General features: G+C 41.3%; 1 protein-coding gene across 9 annotated transcripts in view; it reads left to right on the top strand.

Moving 5' to 3' along the window:
* LOC102785730 (chloride channel protein 2-like) overlaps positions 1-16,234 on the top strand; it is a 211,472-nt gene that overhangs the window by 80,344 nt on the left and 114,894 nt on the right. For all 9 annotated transcript variants that reach the window (XM_087850736.1, XM_087850732.1, XM_087850738.1 and 6 more), the window contains exon 2: positions 4,707-4,857. In XM_087850736.1, coding sequence (XP_087706862.1) covers positions 4,707-4,857 — 151 coding nt within the window. The remainder of the gene's footprint in view (positions 1-4,706; positions 4,858-16,234) is intronic.

The following is a 16,234-nucleotide window of genomic DNA, read 5'->3' on the forward strand; positions in this document are numbered from 1 at the left end:
AGTTTCAGGTGCTCCTCAGTGAAGCAGCACATTTTATACAGTTATGCTTCAGGAACTAACATGAGGACCACTGGAAGGAAACTGGTTGACAAAAATTTTTTGAAGATTTGCTTATGCTAAGCACCTGTCAGATAAATATGTGGGCTATTTCAGTGACTACACTGGTGGTTTTGAAAGTTGGAAGACTTTAATCTCAGTCTGTTGGAAAATTATATTTTACCACTTAAAAGAAAGTCCTTGACCTTTGGAAATCTTCTGCTGCACACTGTCTTAAAGTCAGGTGATCACTTAATTGAATTTGGCCTGAGCACATACTTCCTTAATTTGTCACTTCATAGATCTGCATATTCAGGAACTTAGATTTGCATCTAAGTGCCTAGATCTAATCTAGATCAGTCATTGTTAGCTGATACCTGATCTATTTAATGAAGTCACTGCTGGGGCTCCTGGTTACTCCTGGAATTTCATTGACTTTAGTGACATAACTGCTATGGCTTCACAGAACCCACACGAGCTTGATAAGGACAGAACTTGCACAAGGTGTAGTCAACCTTTTCACAGCATGGCTGTAACAAGAGACACAATGTGACCGGAGCCAACAATCAATGTGACTCAAAGGCACCTTTTCTGTGAACTGAAAGACCTGCATTTATGTCTTTGACCTCCTGTTTTGACTGAACCATGGCTACAATTTGAAGTCCTGTGCTGCTCCTCACTCACCCTGCGCCAACCTGTCAGCTCATACGGGATTTGCAGTTCAGACAAACCTATTCAAGAATGTACATGGGTGTGTGTGTGTGGGGTTAAAAATAGCCCACATAATTTTTTTTTTTTTGTGCATTGCAGACGGTGTATACAAGTGCATATTGCCCGTGGGTGTAAGGGTGTGTGTGAGAGTCGATCTGCATGCTTTTCCCCTTTGTATGTTATCAAAACAGTTTCTTTTGTCAGCCAACAGGCGCCACTTTCCAAGAATTTTTATCCCGGTTCCTGTGTCTGTTTTATTCTGGCGTGCACGGAATCGTTCTATATCGGATCTGGACATTTGATTATTAAGAAAGTGAACACACAACACAATCATGTGACCCGTAAAAGGAATGTGCCCTGAATGATTTTTCTTTTTCTTTTTTTTTCCTTCAAGGCTATGTCAACTAGTATTTCCAATTTAAAACTGATGATAGTTGGTGTCTGTGCTCAGCATGAATTATTCAATATTTGGCTGTTCTATATTTCGCACTGTCGACGGGCACGCACGCGCACATGCATGCACGTCACTCATATATACACACACACTCATAGTGAGTTTTACACAGTTCTTCTTCACTGTATTTAGTTTTTAACCAAAACACTTGAGATTTTTTTCCAATAGCAAAAATCAGATTTCTTTTAATTGTGAAAAAAAACTGTAATAAAATAAATAAATAAAATAAAATAAAATCACAGGATATGACATTTTAAACATGTTCAGTCAGAACACAACACATATTTCATCACGTATTTAACGGAGCCCCTTTCCGTCCCTTTAACTGTTTTTATTGCTCGTAAGAGCAGCTGTTAATTGTGCAGCACTTTCACAGTGGTTTATTTCCATAAATGTTTAACTTCATTAACTTTTATAACACATGCAATTGAACCATTAAGTTAATGTACACCTCTGAACGTAAAGGCACTCTTGGCCGTGTAGTGCGGTGCCTCCATTGATGTTGCAGGAAAGCTTGAGCAGGAAGAAGAGTGGGAGCGGGATTCATGGAACGATGAGGAGGAAGTAGAGTTGGAGAGCCTGTTACAACTTCACAGAAAAGCCATGTTATGTGATTCCACTTCATTGTGTTTTATTAGACGCATCCCCAGTTCAACTTTGGGAGGATACACAAACCTCAGGTCTGTGCCAAATCAAACGGCTGGTGTGGCGACCCATTTGGAAATAAAGGAGCAGCCAAAAAGTACCTAAAGAATTACCAAGTTTGAGTCTGACTGTAAATTTTGTCCAAAATACTTGTTTCACTGAGCATTAAGTCTACAGTGGACACCCGACGTCAGTATAAAGAGACATGATGCCAATTGTTGTTTGAGCAGTGTTGATACTCAACTTTGTGGACACGATAACGCAAAAATGAAGCGATGAGATATTGTCAGTGCGTCTGCTAAAAATCTTGATAAGTTCAAATCTCGGTGACTTTGACCTCAACGAGAAGAAAGTCACCTAGGACTTTCAAATTGATACAATAGGTGCATCTACTAGGAGGCTGAGGGGCTGCACTGGCGGCTGTCAGTATTTTTGTAATTTACTATAAGCAGCAATATTCTCAAACAACTAAACCACCACCAACAATAACCTCAGTTACACTTCTAACACTGTTATTTCCACCACTACATTGTAGATTTTACCCACCAGTGAAAACAAAGCAGAAGATTTTAATGAGAGTACATTGCTGATCCCCAAAGGGACAGCTTGAACTGTACAGTATCTAGCACTGTGTTCTTATTCTTGCTTCTATTGAACATGAACAAATATAGTCCGATACACTTTTTGGGACCTTTCACAACCAAGTGAGTGCTGATGAAAGTATTAGGGCTGCCACGATTAGTCGACTAGTCACGATTATGTCGACTATCAAAATCGTCGACGACTAATTTAATAGTCGACGCCTCGTTTAAAGCTTTGTAAGACCCCTAAAGAAACAGGAATAAGTAGTAGGATTTAAGAGTGTAATAACGGACTGAAACAGAAGATGGCAGCACTGCATGTACAAGGATGCCAGCTGCCGTTAAACCCCGAAGAAGAAGAAGCTGTGTCCCAGAATTCATAGCGCAGCCCTGCTCAGTTTTCAACAATGGCGGCAGCTAGTTAGTTTTAAAGTTACTCTTATTATTCTTTCTGGGTCACAAAATAAACGTTTAACATATTTTCAGGTGGGAATGTAGCTGTGTAAACCTCAAATATCTGCTCAGTTTATCAAGACACCACATATTTTCAAAAGCGCTTTGACGTTTTCGGAGACGTCTGTTACCCACTAGCTCATTAGCTAGCCGGGGGCAAGGCTCACTAGAGCCCGTGAGAACATCGGACTCCCGATCGTTTTCAAACCCACCGCCATCTTTCATTACTCAGGTTAAACATGATATACAAGTCACTTAGATAACTTAAAAATGTTATTGTTTGGCTTTTTTCAGTATTTTATTTGTTCCTGAGTAAATCGGTTTGGCTGAGATTAAAGTTATAGTTTTTAGACAGCTGAATAAACGTCAAGCAGACAACTGAAACAATCTGCAAACTTCATTAAAATTTAATAAACTATCATCTTGTCTTTATTTTTAGTTAGCACATACCTTAAACACTTAAAGCTGTAAGCTAATGATAGTTATATAAGAGCAGATGCTGCTGGTGCAATAAGCTGTACGTTTTACTTTCAATGGATGATGATCTGATTAGTCGACTAATCACAAAAATAATCGGTGACTAGTCAACTATCAAAATAATCGTTTGTGGCAGCCCTAGAAAGTATATACTGAAACACTTCAGGAATGAGGCTTCATTATACTCCATTTCCTTATTTGCCCTGTTCACTTTGGACTAACACTGTGATGTGTGCAACATTCTGCAAAAGTCTGAATGTGTTTGCATGTAAAGAATTGGGTTTATAAGTATCCAAATTTTGAACATCACACAGCAACTTTGATGCAGCCTTGATGGCCTTGCATGACCTGCTTCAGGAAGTTTTAAAAGCCTTGCTCTGTTGAGAGTGGAGGGGGCGGGGGCCAAGAGGAATTCATCAGTGCCCCAGTTCCTGTCCAGTACCCAAGATCACTATGGGAGGGCGAGCTGGCATCTAGGTGGTGCATAAAACTTGACATTTCCTGCCTCTTGTATTGCTGACTTGACTTTTCTTTTTTTTTTCTGTGTGTGTGTGATGCAGCTTTTGGAGGGAGTCAGTTTGAGATGGAAGGTTCCTGTACTGAGGTCACAGATTACAGCCAGTAAGGAGTTACTGAGTTGCTGAGCATAAATTTATTACGTAAACCTGTGAAAAAGTGAGGAAAAGCAAGGATGCAAACCAAACTAATAAACATACAGTAAGATCTCAAACACAGACAGGAGGAACCCATAGAGTAAACAAACACTGAGTCATAAGGATTATTATATAATACTACAGTGTAACGTTTCTTGACAGTCAATCTTTTCTTAATGAAATCAATCTTTTATGCTTAACTGTGGTTAAATTTACCCTGATCTTACGCATCAACAGCAGTATTTGAATGGCACCATTTTAAAAGAGTTATCCCTTAGTGGAAGAATGTGGCCTGGGATGCTGAGTGGAGCAGCCGCTATCAAAACTCAAGTTAATGCATCACAAGCATAGGGCAGAATATGAGCAGAGTGTATCTCATGTTGTATTTACACAGAAAGTGTTGTACTGCAGTTTTCATGCCATGTTTTCACTGCACACATAATAGTAACCAGGAGCTCCAAGCAACCAGAGCATCACATCTGTTTTTCATTTTCTATTTATTTTGCACTTTAAGCTCTGAGCAGTTGTAAGAGGCAGGTGACCTACGCTTAAGACTGCACCTGAACGCCTCCTGCGTCGGTACAGACTTTTGGTGATCCTGATTGAACTGTATTTTTGATTTGTTACTGATGTTTAGGGGCATGTTTAATATATAGGTTCCTTGAAACCTAAAAATATGATTGTGTCCATTTCCAGATGTATGGGCGTTACACCCAGGAGCTCGGGGTGTACGCCAAAGAGGAGGCCGCTCGGCTGAGGGAGAGCGGGCAGAGGCGATCAGTCAGCGATCGAAGCCGGACATTGGACCTGCTGGAGTACGACAAGGGCCGCTGTGCCAAGTGTCGGAGTAAGTTCCAGACCACACAGCCTCATACCGGTTTCTGGAATAAGGGCCACTGATGAGACTTTCTTATTATTTCTGACCATTTGCTTAGTGTGATTTAATGACACTCAAATGAACAAAATTGGTGTGAAAAAAGTGCAAAGTTGGAGATTTCCCGTTTGGCTTTAACTAAAATCTTTTGCACCAAAAATTTCCTCTTTTGTGTGAACATTTGTGACATATAATGTAAAATCCTGCCACTGCGGTGATCAGTGTACGGTGGGCCATTGCTCATTGCTGTACAGTTTACTTTTTGACCTTTTTCGTTATATCTTGTCATGTGTGATAAAGCTATAGGACTTCTCTGTGACATTTTCTGGTGGTCGATAATGTCTGCCTTGGATGTGAGTGTCCCACAGTACCGACAAGACAAGATCGCTGAACATCGGGTTTTACTGTGGTTTGGCCACGTGCCCACTGACTGACAGCTCCAGTATGGCACAGTTCGATTACTATAAAGTGTGTTTACCCTGGTCATAGGGGCTTTTAGGAGGGAGGTTAGGGACCTTACTAAATTACTGGAATTCTAGACATTTCCAGGGCTTGGACGAAAGTTGATGGTTTTTCTAAATTGTTATTGGGAAGAAAAAAAATTAAGTCAGTCTTTGCAATGATTTAGCTCAGTACAGTCATAGTAAAGAAGTGCTATAGTGTGTGAGCCCCATTAATAGACATATAAACAGTACACACTCATATTTACATAGAGGAGCCTGAGACTTCCCCAGCTTGAGGAAAATTGTTTGGTCACTATTACCTTTGTGTTGAAAATGTAGTGCCAAAGGCACTTTGAGAACTCTAAAATGGCTCCTCTGCCTTATGTTTAGCTTGAAGCATTTAGCTTACCGGAGAGTTAAAGGAAGAAAAGAGTCAAAAGTGCAAGAAAATACTCACAAAGGCAATCCTTGGAGCTTTTTACTGCATGGCTGAATTCATGTGAACATTCCCCAGCCTTTCTCTCCCTGCTGTTGGTGGGGATAAAAAATAATTATGAGTGTGTGCATGTTATTCAGGCAGATAAGATTGTGTATAGAATGCTTTGCAGGATAAAAGAGGTTGTTAACACAACATTACAAAGGGAAAGTCTTTGACATTTATGTTGAAGGCACATGCACAGACTGTTTGTCTCAGATGGTAACTGAGACTGAGGTACCAGTTTAATTCTTGGTCAAGCTTTATTTGTCAAGAGGTCTAAATCCAGACTGACACTGGTACAGACTAATTCAGACCCAAATCAGGATTAATCTCCATCAGAGGGATTAATTGCCTACAGTTGGAGTTTACATGGAGTGTTACTTTTTACAGTATTGGGCTTGAATTTTTATTTTTTTTTCAAACGGTTATTTTTTTCCTGGGGATTAATTATTTATAAAATACACCTTTTATAAGAGTTCAAAAAGAGTGCAGTTCACAAGTTCAAAAGCCATCAAGGTTTCTGGCACTGGTCTGATTTAATATGTGAATTAAATGGTCTGTTTGTAACAATGGTCAGAGTTCAGGTTTTCAAATGCTATTTGAAAAGCTTAGAGTTGGCCTGTTTTAACCAGATTTCTCCAATGAGCTTTTAATGTACTTTATTATTGCATTCACTCTGCTCAATGTGCCGGAGTCACTGGTAGCAAAACAGCCCCAGGAAATGATGCTAACCCCATCATGCTCTGCAGTACAGTTTTCTTGGAGGTACTCATTCAAACTCTGATAATTATGGCAAGATATCTTCATTTTTATCTCATGTGAACATAAAAGTCTTCATGATTGTCCATATGATCACCTACAAACTTTAGTCAAGACTGAAGGTGTCGATTTGGGGCCTCTTTCTTCACCCATCTCAGGGGTGGGTGAAAACCTGACTGAGGGTAGAGGGTGCAGGGGAGACCTTTCTGTTTTGTTTTTTGTTTTTTTTCAGATATGCATTGATCACACTGGACTATTTCACTATGTTTTTCAGTCCAATGAGTGCTGTAAAAGCCCAGGGAAGATCCCAGCTTCAGTCATGATCACTAAGAGAAAATTAAGAAACGTGACTCTTACAATTGCATGCTGTGCGGTCTCTGAGCCACAGAGAAAGGGGAGTTTGGAGAATTCAATGAAATCCCATTATTGTTAAAACGTTGACCATAATGAGTGCACATAAACTCTTGACAGGAACCATATATAAAAAGATCCTAATGACTGGCTGAGCTGTTGGAGCTTGCCTGGTTGTTAGTGCAGTAATGTTAATTTATAAATAGCTCATTCCTTTCTACTACTGCAGAAATGCTGAATGAAGACGTTTCTATTTTTTTAGCGTTATTTTAAGGACACACACTGTTCTGACTTAAATCAGCAGAGAAAGGCACCTGTGGGTTGTGTGCTTATTGTCAGTGCGAGCAGCGACATCATGTCCTGTATGGTGTGGGCGTAACGTTGCAGTAAAGCTGATTAAAAAGTTGCGAGTTAACAATCCAAACTGATAAAACAAGCAAAAAAAAACAACAACAACAACCCAAAAACCAAAACTTGTCTTCCAAACCTTAGTGACATGTTGAGACTTTCTACTTCTCGACCTACACTAGCTTTTTATCCAGGGTTTTTCCAGGTTTTTTAGCTTCCCCAAAAATGAATGTCTTGCAAGCTCCCCTCAGCACATTGTTTGTTTTTCACAGTAGTGCCAAAGTTTTAGGAAAATTTGTGTCAGCAAATTAGTGTGCTGACATCACCATCTGAGGTCTAAGTCATTAAAGGTGAAAACCTTGACTCTAACTTTAGGCTATCACAGAATGTAATTTATGCTCTTACTGTCATCATAAACTCATTGTTCTAAATGACACATCAAAAAAAGAAAAATCAGTTTTGCCTTTCTGCAGCAGATAGGGTTAAGTTAGGGTTATCTCCTATAATCAGTGTTGGGAAGGTTACTTTTAAAATGTATTCCATTACAGAATACAGAATACATGACCTAAAATGTATTCTGTAACGTATTCCGTTACGTTACTCAATGAGAGTAACGTATTCTGAATACTTTGGATTACTTAATATATTATCATGCTGTTTACAACTACATGAATGTACTATTGCTGTGATTTATTACTGTTACTGAAGGTCCGCGGCTCTGAACCATAGTAAAGGGACCTCTGGCTAATACGGTGGGTTCTGTGTCGGGCTCGTAGCCGAAAACTAGCTTTACTTTGTTGTCTGGGTCAACTTTGCTAGCGAGAGACAGAGAGAGGCGTTGAAAGGCTGCTCCAACGGAACTTATTGTTTTTGGAGGAAAACACGAACACGGTGTACAGTCGAGTCTTAATAGCTTACTTACAACTGGGCTCGTCAGGCTCTCTTCTTGGCTGCAGTGGTTATTATTATATTTACATGCTTCCAGCTCCCGTTTTTGCTCGATGACAGCTCATACTTTTCCTTTTTCTCCCTCCCTCGTTCACAGACACATAACGGGTATGGCAGTCCATTCTCCCTGCAGCACGGACTACACTGCCTATGATGCTACATTCTTTAGAGCTATACCGGTAGCATTCTGCTTATTAGCTTAGCACAACAACAACAAAAAGGCCTCTCTCACCCAGGAAACACACAGAGAGAGCGTCACCCTGTAACCATGGCAACCGTAACGCTGCTGCCTGGAACAACAGAACGTAGCTGTCAAACAAAACCCAAACAGTCCTGACCCGCCACAATATGAAACAGGGAAGTACCGCCGTGTAATCCATTTATTTCAACAAAGTAACTGTATTCTAAATACCACCTTTTTAAACGGTAACTGTAACGGAATACAGTTACTCATATTTTGTATTTTAAATACGTAACGGCGGTACATGTATTCCGTTACTCCCCAACACTGCCTATAATGATGTCTGCTTCAGTGGTCTGAAAGCAGAAACAGTAAATGTTGTACGCGTTTCTGCATTGGCCACACAATACAAGCAGCATGTTTGCTATTCCAGATTTTTGTTGCAGGTGCTGCAAAAATGAATGTATTTGACTAACTTGCACTGTGCTCACATGCAAGCCTCCCTCTTAAAAATCCTGTAACCTTCAGAAGGGTTGGGGTTAGGCCAGCCACCAATCGTGGACTGCATTTTACTCAAAGGAAAAAAAAAAGCTCCCCATTTGCTCCCATGGAAACACAGCGGCACAAAGGCTTTTGGTTAAAAATGTGCAAATGTAAACGTTTTGCAGCGGCTTGGATCAGTGGACAGTAACTTAGGCTTCATCAGACTGCTCAAGGGTTGTTGACCATGCTGCTGCCTGTTCGGTGTTAATGGACTGCCCTCTGCTGTTCATAAGTGATCGGTGCAATCATATAGACATGTTTGTCCTAAAATCAGCAGATTTTTTTCTGTGTGTGTGTGTGTGTCCTCTACTCTCATCTGAGTGATGAGTTTTGCCGTTGTTTTGCTGACAGCTGATGACTCAGCTACCAGTCCATCTCTTTTGCCTCCTCTCATCTCTACACTGATCAGGACACCGAAATGCCAGTGATTCAATGGATTAGTCCCTCAGCAGGTAGCTTCAAGCATGAGAGAGGTGATGTGGATAGCCCTGCGGAAACACACACTTTTCTCTCTGCAGGAGGGAAAAGGCAAATATAAACACACACAGAGTGAGGCAAAGGCATAAGCCACAAATCGACCGGCTGAGAACGTGTGAATATAAACCTGAAACACACACAATTTTTTATTTATTCATTGCTGTGGGTTATGACTGCAGCTGCTGCTGAAGTCAGACAGCCACATATGCATGGATATTGACACACACAGAGATATACACAATCCTGTTGCGGAGTTCTGCACAATCTCTTTATTATTGCTCACACTGTTTTCTAATTCACTTTTCTCTCCCAAACGCACGCACGCACGCACACACACACACACACACACACACACACAGCAGAGAAACAAACTCACATCTCCCTTTTCATTTACTGCTGTTTAACGGTGCTGAATGGCACAGCCAGGAGCAGTCTGCAGCCTATCCTCTGCATTCTGCGGCCCCACAGGAGCTGTCATCGTTTCAGCTCTGTGTCGACACTGTGGGTTTTTTCTTTTTCTTTAATGATGTATAGAAGTCCCAGCAACTTGGTGCAGCCTGAACAACAAGTAGAGTGGGTTTCAATATGGTCAGCATTAGAGTACAAGTGAGCTGTAAGATGCTGATGGTCTGTTAATGTGTGTTTAATGTCAGCTTTATTGCTGAACAATTTTTAGGGAATGGTATAAAAAGGATGGGCTCATTAGATGAGAGCAAAATCCTAATAAGAATGCAGTGATGCATACATGGCCTTATATTTAAATTTAAACTCAGAACCCAAGAATGTGCTCTTGAAATTAGCATAAATCATGGGAGATACTTAACCTGGTGTTTATTTTTAGGCTTTTGTTGTGTGGCTTTTGTTTCTCAGCCGGGCAGGATTTCTTTTTTTCTTTTTGAACAATTGTGGGTGTGTGAGTGGGTGTTTTTTTTTGTTTTTTTGTTGTTGTTTTTTTTTTTTTGGGGGGGGGGGGTTGCGGTGTCTGACACAATAAACTAACACATAGGGACAGAGGTGTTGTCTTTGAGAAGGACATTTCCCAGCACACTCTGTGAATAAGACACAACGGTTATACGTGTGTTGCAGCAGAGCTCAGAAGCTGATCCTGGAGGAGGGTCAGAAACTCACAACGGCACCTGTGAACTGAACAATATATTCATTAAATTTTTAGCTTGTAACTGGTGACTTTTAAACCGTTATTGCTTTTGCCCTACCAGCTGTGCTCATCTATCATTCCCTTATGAGACAGAGTCCAGTTCTGCACCATCAGCAGTGGCATTGCTGCCCTTCCATGCTGCAGGAAAGCTGAGTGGAGAATTGTACATTTGTTTCAAGATCAAACAACGAAAGTAACTCATTCTGGGGGGGAAAAAAGCATTTACACCTGACTCTGCTCTAAAAGTGCTGTCACAAGATGGCTTTGCTTATAGCTTACTGACTAAAATTGATACATTAAAGGTAACAGACTTGCTGTCCTGGTGTTAGGACAGTTTTTATGGGCCTCGCCGTTTGGAGTCCATGAAAATACTTTCTATTATTATCACTGATAATTAAATTTGATCCAGTCTATATAAGATTCAATTCAGTAGTATGTTTTATTGATATAACCCTAAATCCCAATGGTAGTCACCTCAAGTTGCTTTATATTAAGGTAAAGACTCTACAATACTGTGGAGAGAACCCCAACAGTCAGACGACCCCCTCTGAGCAAGTGACGAAAAAGTCCCTTTAAACTTTGAGACATCAGCAATTTAAAGACCTCTGAATTTTAAATGCCTATAAGTTACAAATTTAAGGGCTAATGACTTGTGATATGATCCATGGAGAATCATATCAAAAGTCACAAGAGGGGAGAACACTAAAAACAGTATATTCATATTTAGGACATTTTTTTTTCCATCTTTAGTAATTTAGTAATTTACATATCATTAAAATTAAACAAACTATAAAATGATGGCAGACTCTCAACAGACCACAGGTTTTATCTGTAACATAGGTCTTAAAGGATTGACAGTGATTTTATATACTCAAATTACCTCAATTTAAGGAGCATAAAGTGGAAAATGGTTACCACAAGAGTGAGCATACGGTCTTTTCACCGACTGTTAGCTGTTCAACCACCCAGTGGAGTCCTTGGGGAAGGTCTTATTCTTGTGCCACATAACCAGCAGGGTGCAGCATTGAGCTTCAGAGCGCTACACTGGTGCTAAAGGTGGGAATGTGTTTGCCGGAGAAAACAGGGACTCCGGAGAGGAAGAGTAATCTCGGCGGTCCCTCTTGTCCTCTACAGTAGTGGTTTTTGTTTGTTTTTTTTGTATCAGGTGTGTGTCTCTGCTCAGGTGTGTGTGTAATCTGTGGATGTCAGGGATAATCTTCTTATCCTCAGCCTGCCTGTTCACACTGCACTGATTGGTCACACACACGTCTGTGCTGTATTCTGTTTTTTCGTTTCATCCAATTATTATTACTATCATTTTTCTCTATAAAAAGAGGAAAAATCAGTTTTAAAGTTAGGCTGAAGTTCCTGTATGTAGCCCTCAGAATAATTTAATTCTGTATGATAATCACAGGTGAGACAATCGAATTTCCCCCTGCGTGTTATTTTGCTCTAAAGGTTGATGGCATAAAGATGCTGCTTCTGATGTGAAATTGACCATTTTAAATCGAATCCCCCGCACCAGACAGGGTTGAAGGGTAAGGATTACACAAGCTGTGTGTGTGTGTGTGTGTGTGTGTGTGTGTGTGTGTGTGTGTGTGTGTGTGTGTGTGTGTGTGTGTGTGTGTGTGTGTGTGTGTGTCTTCTGTTAAAAGAGCTCAGCCATGAGAACGGACATAAAATATTCAGCTGACAAGAGAAACTTGCCCTGCCGAGCACAGACACACAGAGTGGAGCGGTAGACGGTAACTCACAGCGATGCACCAATTCAAATCCCAGTCAAGCTTTATTCATCCACAGATGTGGCTCAGAGAACTGATGGGACTTGCCAAAGCAAATCAGCATCAGCACCATTAGCTCCCCCCACCCCTTGTTCTCTGTTTTTGTTGCTCTCATCTCAGTTAATTGATTTTTTTTTCTTGCTTTAATTCTCAGGGAAAAAAAGATATAAAGCTATTTTCTTGTGGTAATACAGGGGCTGAGACAAACAGGCTGGTAATAAAAGTGTCTATTTTTGTTCCCTCCATTGCATTGTCTCCATCTTTTTGTTTCTGTTGCTGTGGTAAGAGGGAGAGGGAGGGTCGTCACCTGAAGCTTTTGGAAGCATGTGCTGGTCTTGCTGCTGATGTCACAGACTCTCTCATCCCAGAAGAGAAAGGGACACACACACACACACACACACACACACACACACACACGCACACGCACATGTGCCACATGTAAGCAGCTGTGCCCAGGAGGTGATCAAATCTACACAGCTGTCCTTTTTTCTTCTTCTGTCTGTTTCTGTCCCTGAGTCCTCCTCAGTTTAATTGGCTCCAAGAGACACACACACACAGATACACGCGTTTTGCTTCAACAGGTGTGATGTCAGCAGGAGCTCAGCGTGGCGCCGCATGTTGCCATGGTGACCGTCAGGCGCCTAGCGACCAACAGTTGCTCGCGTGCTCATGTCTTCTTCCCTTTCATCTTCCCTGCTTTTCAGCTCCTTCCTCGCAGCCCTCCTCTCTCGCTCCTGTGCTCTGTTTTCATTCATCTTCCTTCTTCTTCTCTTCCTCCTCGGTCTGTGTTCCTCCACTCGATGGTTGTGTAAAAAGATGGATTTGAACAGCCGAGCAGAAAAGCGTCTGATATCCTGATGGCCTGTCCAAATGGTGGAATGGACACATTTGTCATGGGACACACATACACAGACTCGCACAGACAGACAATGGCACGTGCACTGATTAACCAGTGATACTTCCCATGTCGGCATTCAGGGACCGTGTGAGGTGCAGGGTCTGTTGGTCTTACTAGCAGCTATGTGTCCTGTGTATAACCTGTGTTTAAATGCACCTGCATGTAAAAACTGTGTCTTCACAGAATTACAAGAAGAAGCTGTGAGGAAGCTTAAACACTGTAACCACATGCATAAAATATGATTCGGCAGAAAGGCAATGTTCATGTCAGCTAGTGTATGTAAGATGGCAGGATGTATTTTAAATGGATCAATTCTATGTTTATGAGACCGGATGAATTTTTTGGAACATGTAATTGCACAGTGATCAACATGTTTTCATGAGTAAAATATTCTTTCTTTTCTATGAAATAAACTCTATGGACTAAACGACGTGACAGAACTTTGGTCCATGTGGCTCACAATGACTTGTAACGCTTAACCTGAGCTACAGCTCTCCCACTACAGTCTCCTGCATCTTTCATATTATCATCGTGCACCCATTTCCCTCACTTCAGAGTCTCCATCATCGAGGCAACGTAGCAGAGACTCGCCGATTGTGGTGTAAGACACCCTTCACTTCAGCATGGACCACATTTAACGAACCAGCAGCTTGTGCAGTGAATGGGCTCTGTTCCTGCGCGCACACGCACGCGCTTCTTAAACGTACGTTATACATGAGCCACATGTGTGTGCTGCTCATGCGGCCATGTGTTGGGTATCACACTCAGACGCACTGTGGGGGTGCTCAGACGTCATCACTTTTTAGCTACCTGCCAGATCCAGGAAGCAACACAACTGACACTCACACAGAGATCGTGGGAGAGAGAGAGTGTGTGTGTGAGTGTGAGTGAGTGAGTGAGTGAGTGAGAGAGAGAGATCACTTTAATATATCAAGTAACCAAGGAGACTTGGGCCACTAATCAATATTTGATACAGTGCCACTTGAGGTGTGTGTGTGTGTATATACTTGGACCACTCTTGTCCATTGCTTTTACTATAGAGGTTGTGGCCCAGGTCCAATGTGAGTGTCAGCACAGAGAATCGTCCCCTGCCAGCTGTTGGCTTACATTTATTTTGGAGAGGAAGCTGGTGGTAGTCATAACACTGCTCGTTGGAGCAATAAGATGGTGATGTTCATACACCTGCCCAAAAGTGCCAAAAGTCAACCGGGGATAATTACAAAAGCTACCGGAGGATGCTCAATACCTTGAGGAAGGGTATGAGTTGTGTCCCGTGTGGGGTGTATTTGTATTGAGTGATTACCTGTTTATTAAGATAATTCATGTGTACAGTATTCATTTAGTTCTTAAAGTCTCAAACCTTTTAGCCAAGGTTTTCTTCTCCTTATTATAGCCACGATGAAACTGCTACAGGAACCAACTCATCTTTACAGAACAATAAATATAATTATAAAAGTTGGTGTACATTCAAGCATCATTATTCACCTGACAAATCAGCAAAAGTCATAGTATGGCATCATGTCAGGCTGAACAACTCTAACTTTTAGAGTTCAAATGCCGGTTTTAGAAACCAGTGGGTAACATCAGTGTTGCTACATACGTTACTTAGATTCTGTCTCTGAGGAGGTCTGGTCCAGACTAGGTGTTACGTTCCAAATAAAGTGGTTTTTGAGTGTAGACACAATAAGAAGAGTGCAGCTATGGGACTGTCCTTTACCTCAGGGGTATGTCATGAATTTGGCAGTTGGTACCAGTATGGTAAAATAGAAATTGTAAATGAACTCGCTCTTATACAGCACTTTTCTACTCTTCCTGAGAGTTCAGAGTGCTTTATACAGCATACCTCATTCACCAGATCTTCTTTGCTTTCGCTGTATTCACACATTCACACTCTGATGGATGTCTTGAGCAACTTGGGGTTGACTATCTTACACAAGGATACTGAACCCCAAGGAGGCTGTATGGCCTGAGCTACAGCCGCTCATTAACACTGGATTCAATCAAAAGTGTGTGAAAGTATATCAAGATGAATTCTTTTATCAGAAAATAACTTCAAAGCATGTGATAATGAACAGATGGAGGTTAGCCTAAGTAGAATGATGGCAGATTCAATACAGAAATTTTAGGACTTCTTTGCACAGGTAAAACTTTTGTTTCCTTTGCACTTGTTGCTGCTGTTGTCTCTCTGCTCTTATGACGTCTGTGACCCTTGGGGACCTTTTGACCCAGGGAAATGCACATACCAGCGAAAGTATCGGATCAAGCATGGCTTGCCAGTTGACAGCAACACTGATGGGTCACGTATCGCTCTATGCTGTAAGAGGCCTGGGCTGTGAGTACATTATTCAGTATCCTTGTGGACAGTGATGTCAGTGACTGCTCCCCTGCACATCTATCTCCTGTTGACAATGGGCTAAGGAGAAACAGTGAAACTACCACTGAGGGACTCATTGGGTTGCCAGAGTCATCAAGTTTCCACATCTGCCAGGAGCTGTTTTAAAGAATAATGTAGTTCCCCAGTTCAGGTTCCTCTCTGCCCACTTGAAATATTTTGAAAAATGCAACACATTGAGGGTGAAGGATGGGTTGACAGATACTAGGGGAGGGGGAGTTGAGAGTTGGGCCAGGAGAAAGCCAGTGTAGTTTGAATCATTCACCAATATAATAAACTGGTAACAGCGCTGATTAATTCCTCAGAAACTGGTTGTCACTGACAAAGGTTGATTTTTCAACATTACAGTCTAAACTGCAGTCCTCCCACTTTTAAAAGCAGCCATTCGGTAGATGCAATAAAATACCAGATTTATTTCTTAATTAAGTGCAGTAGGAGGGGAATTTGTCTACAGAGATACAGTTTGTGAGTGCAGAAGTATAAATCAATAAGCCCTGTGCGTGTTGCCGACAGCTTTTACTGCAGCTGTAACCAAGCGGGCCAAAGTTTTATTAATGCCATCATTAATCTTATGAGTTTGGATTGTGATATCAAC

Source organism: Neolamprologus brichardi, chromosome 14 (assembly GCF_056152115.1).
Source record: "Neolamprologus brichardi isolate AB-2024 chromosome 14, ASM5615211v1, whole genome shotgun sequence".
Lineage (NCBI taxonomy): Eukaryota > Metazoa > Chordata > Actinopteri > Cichliformes > Cichlidae > Neolamprologus > Neolamprologus brichardi.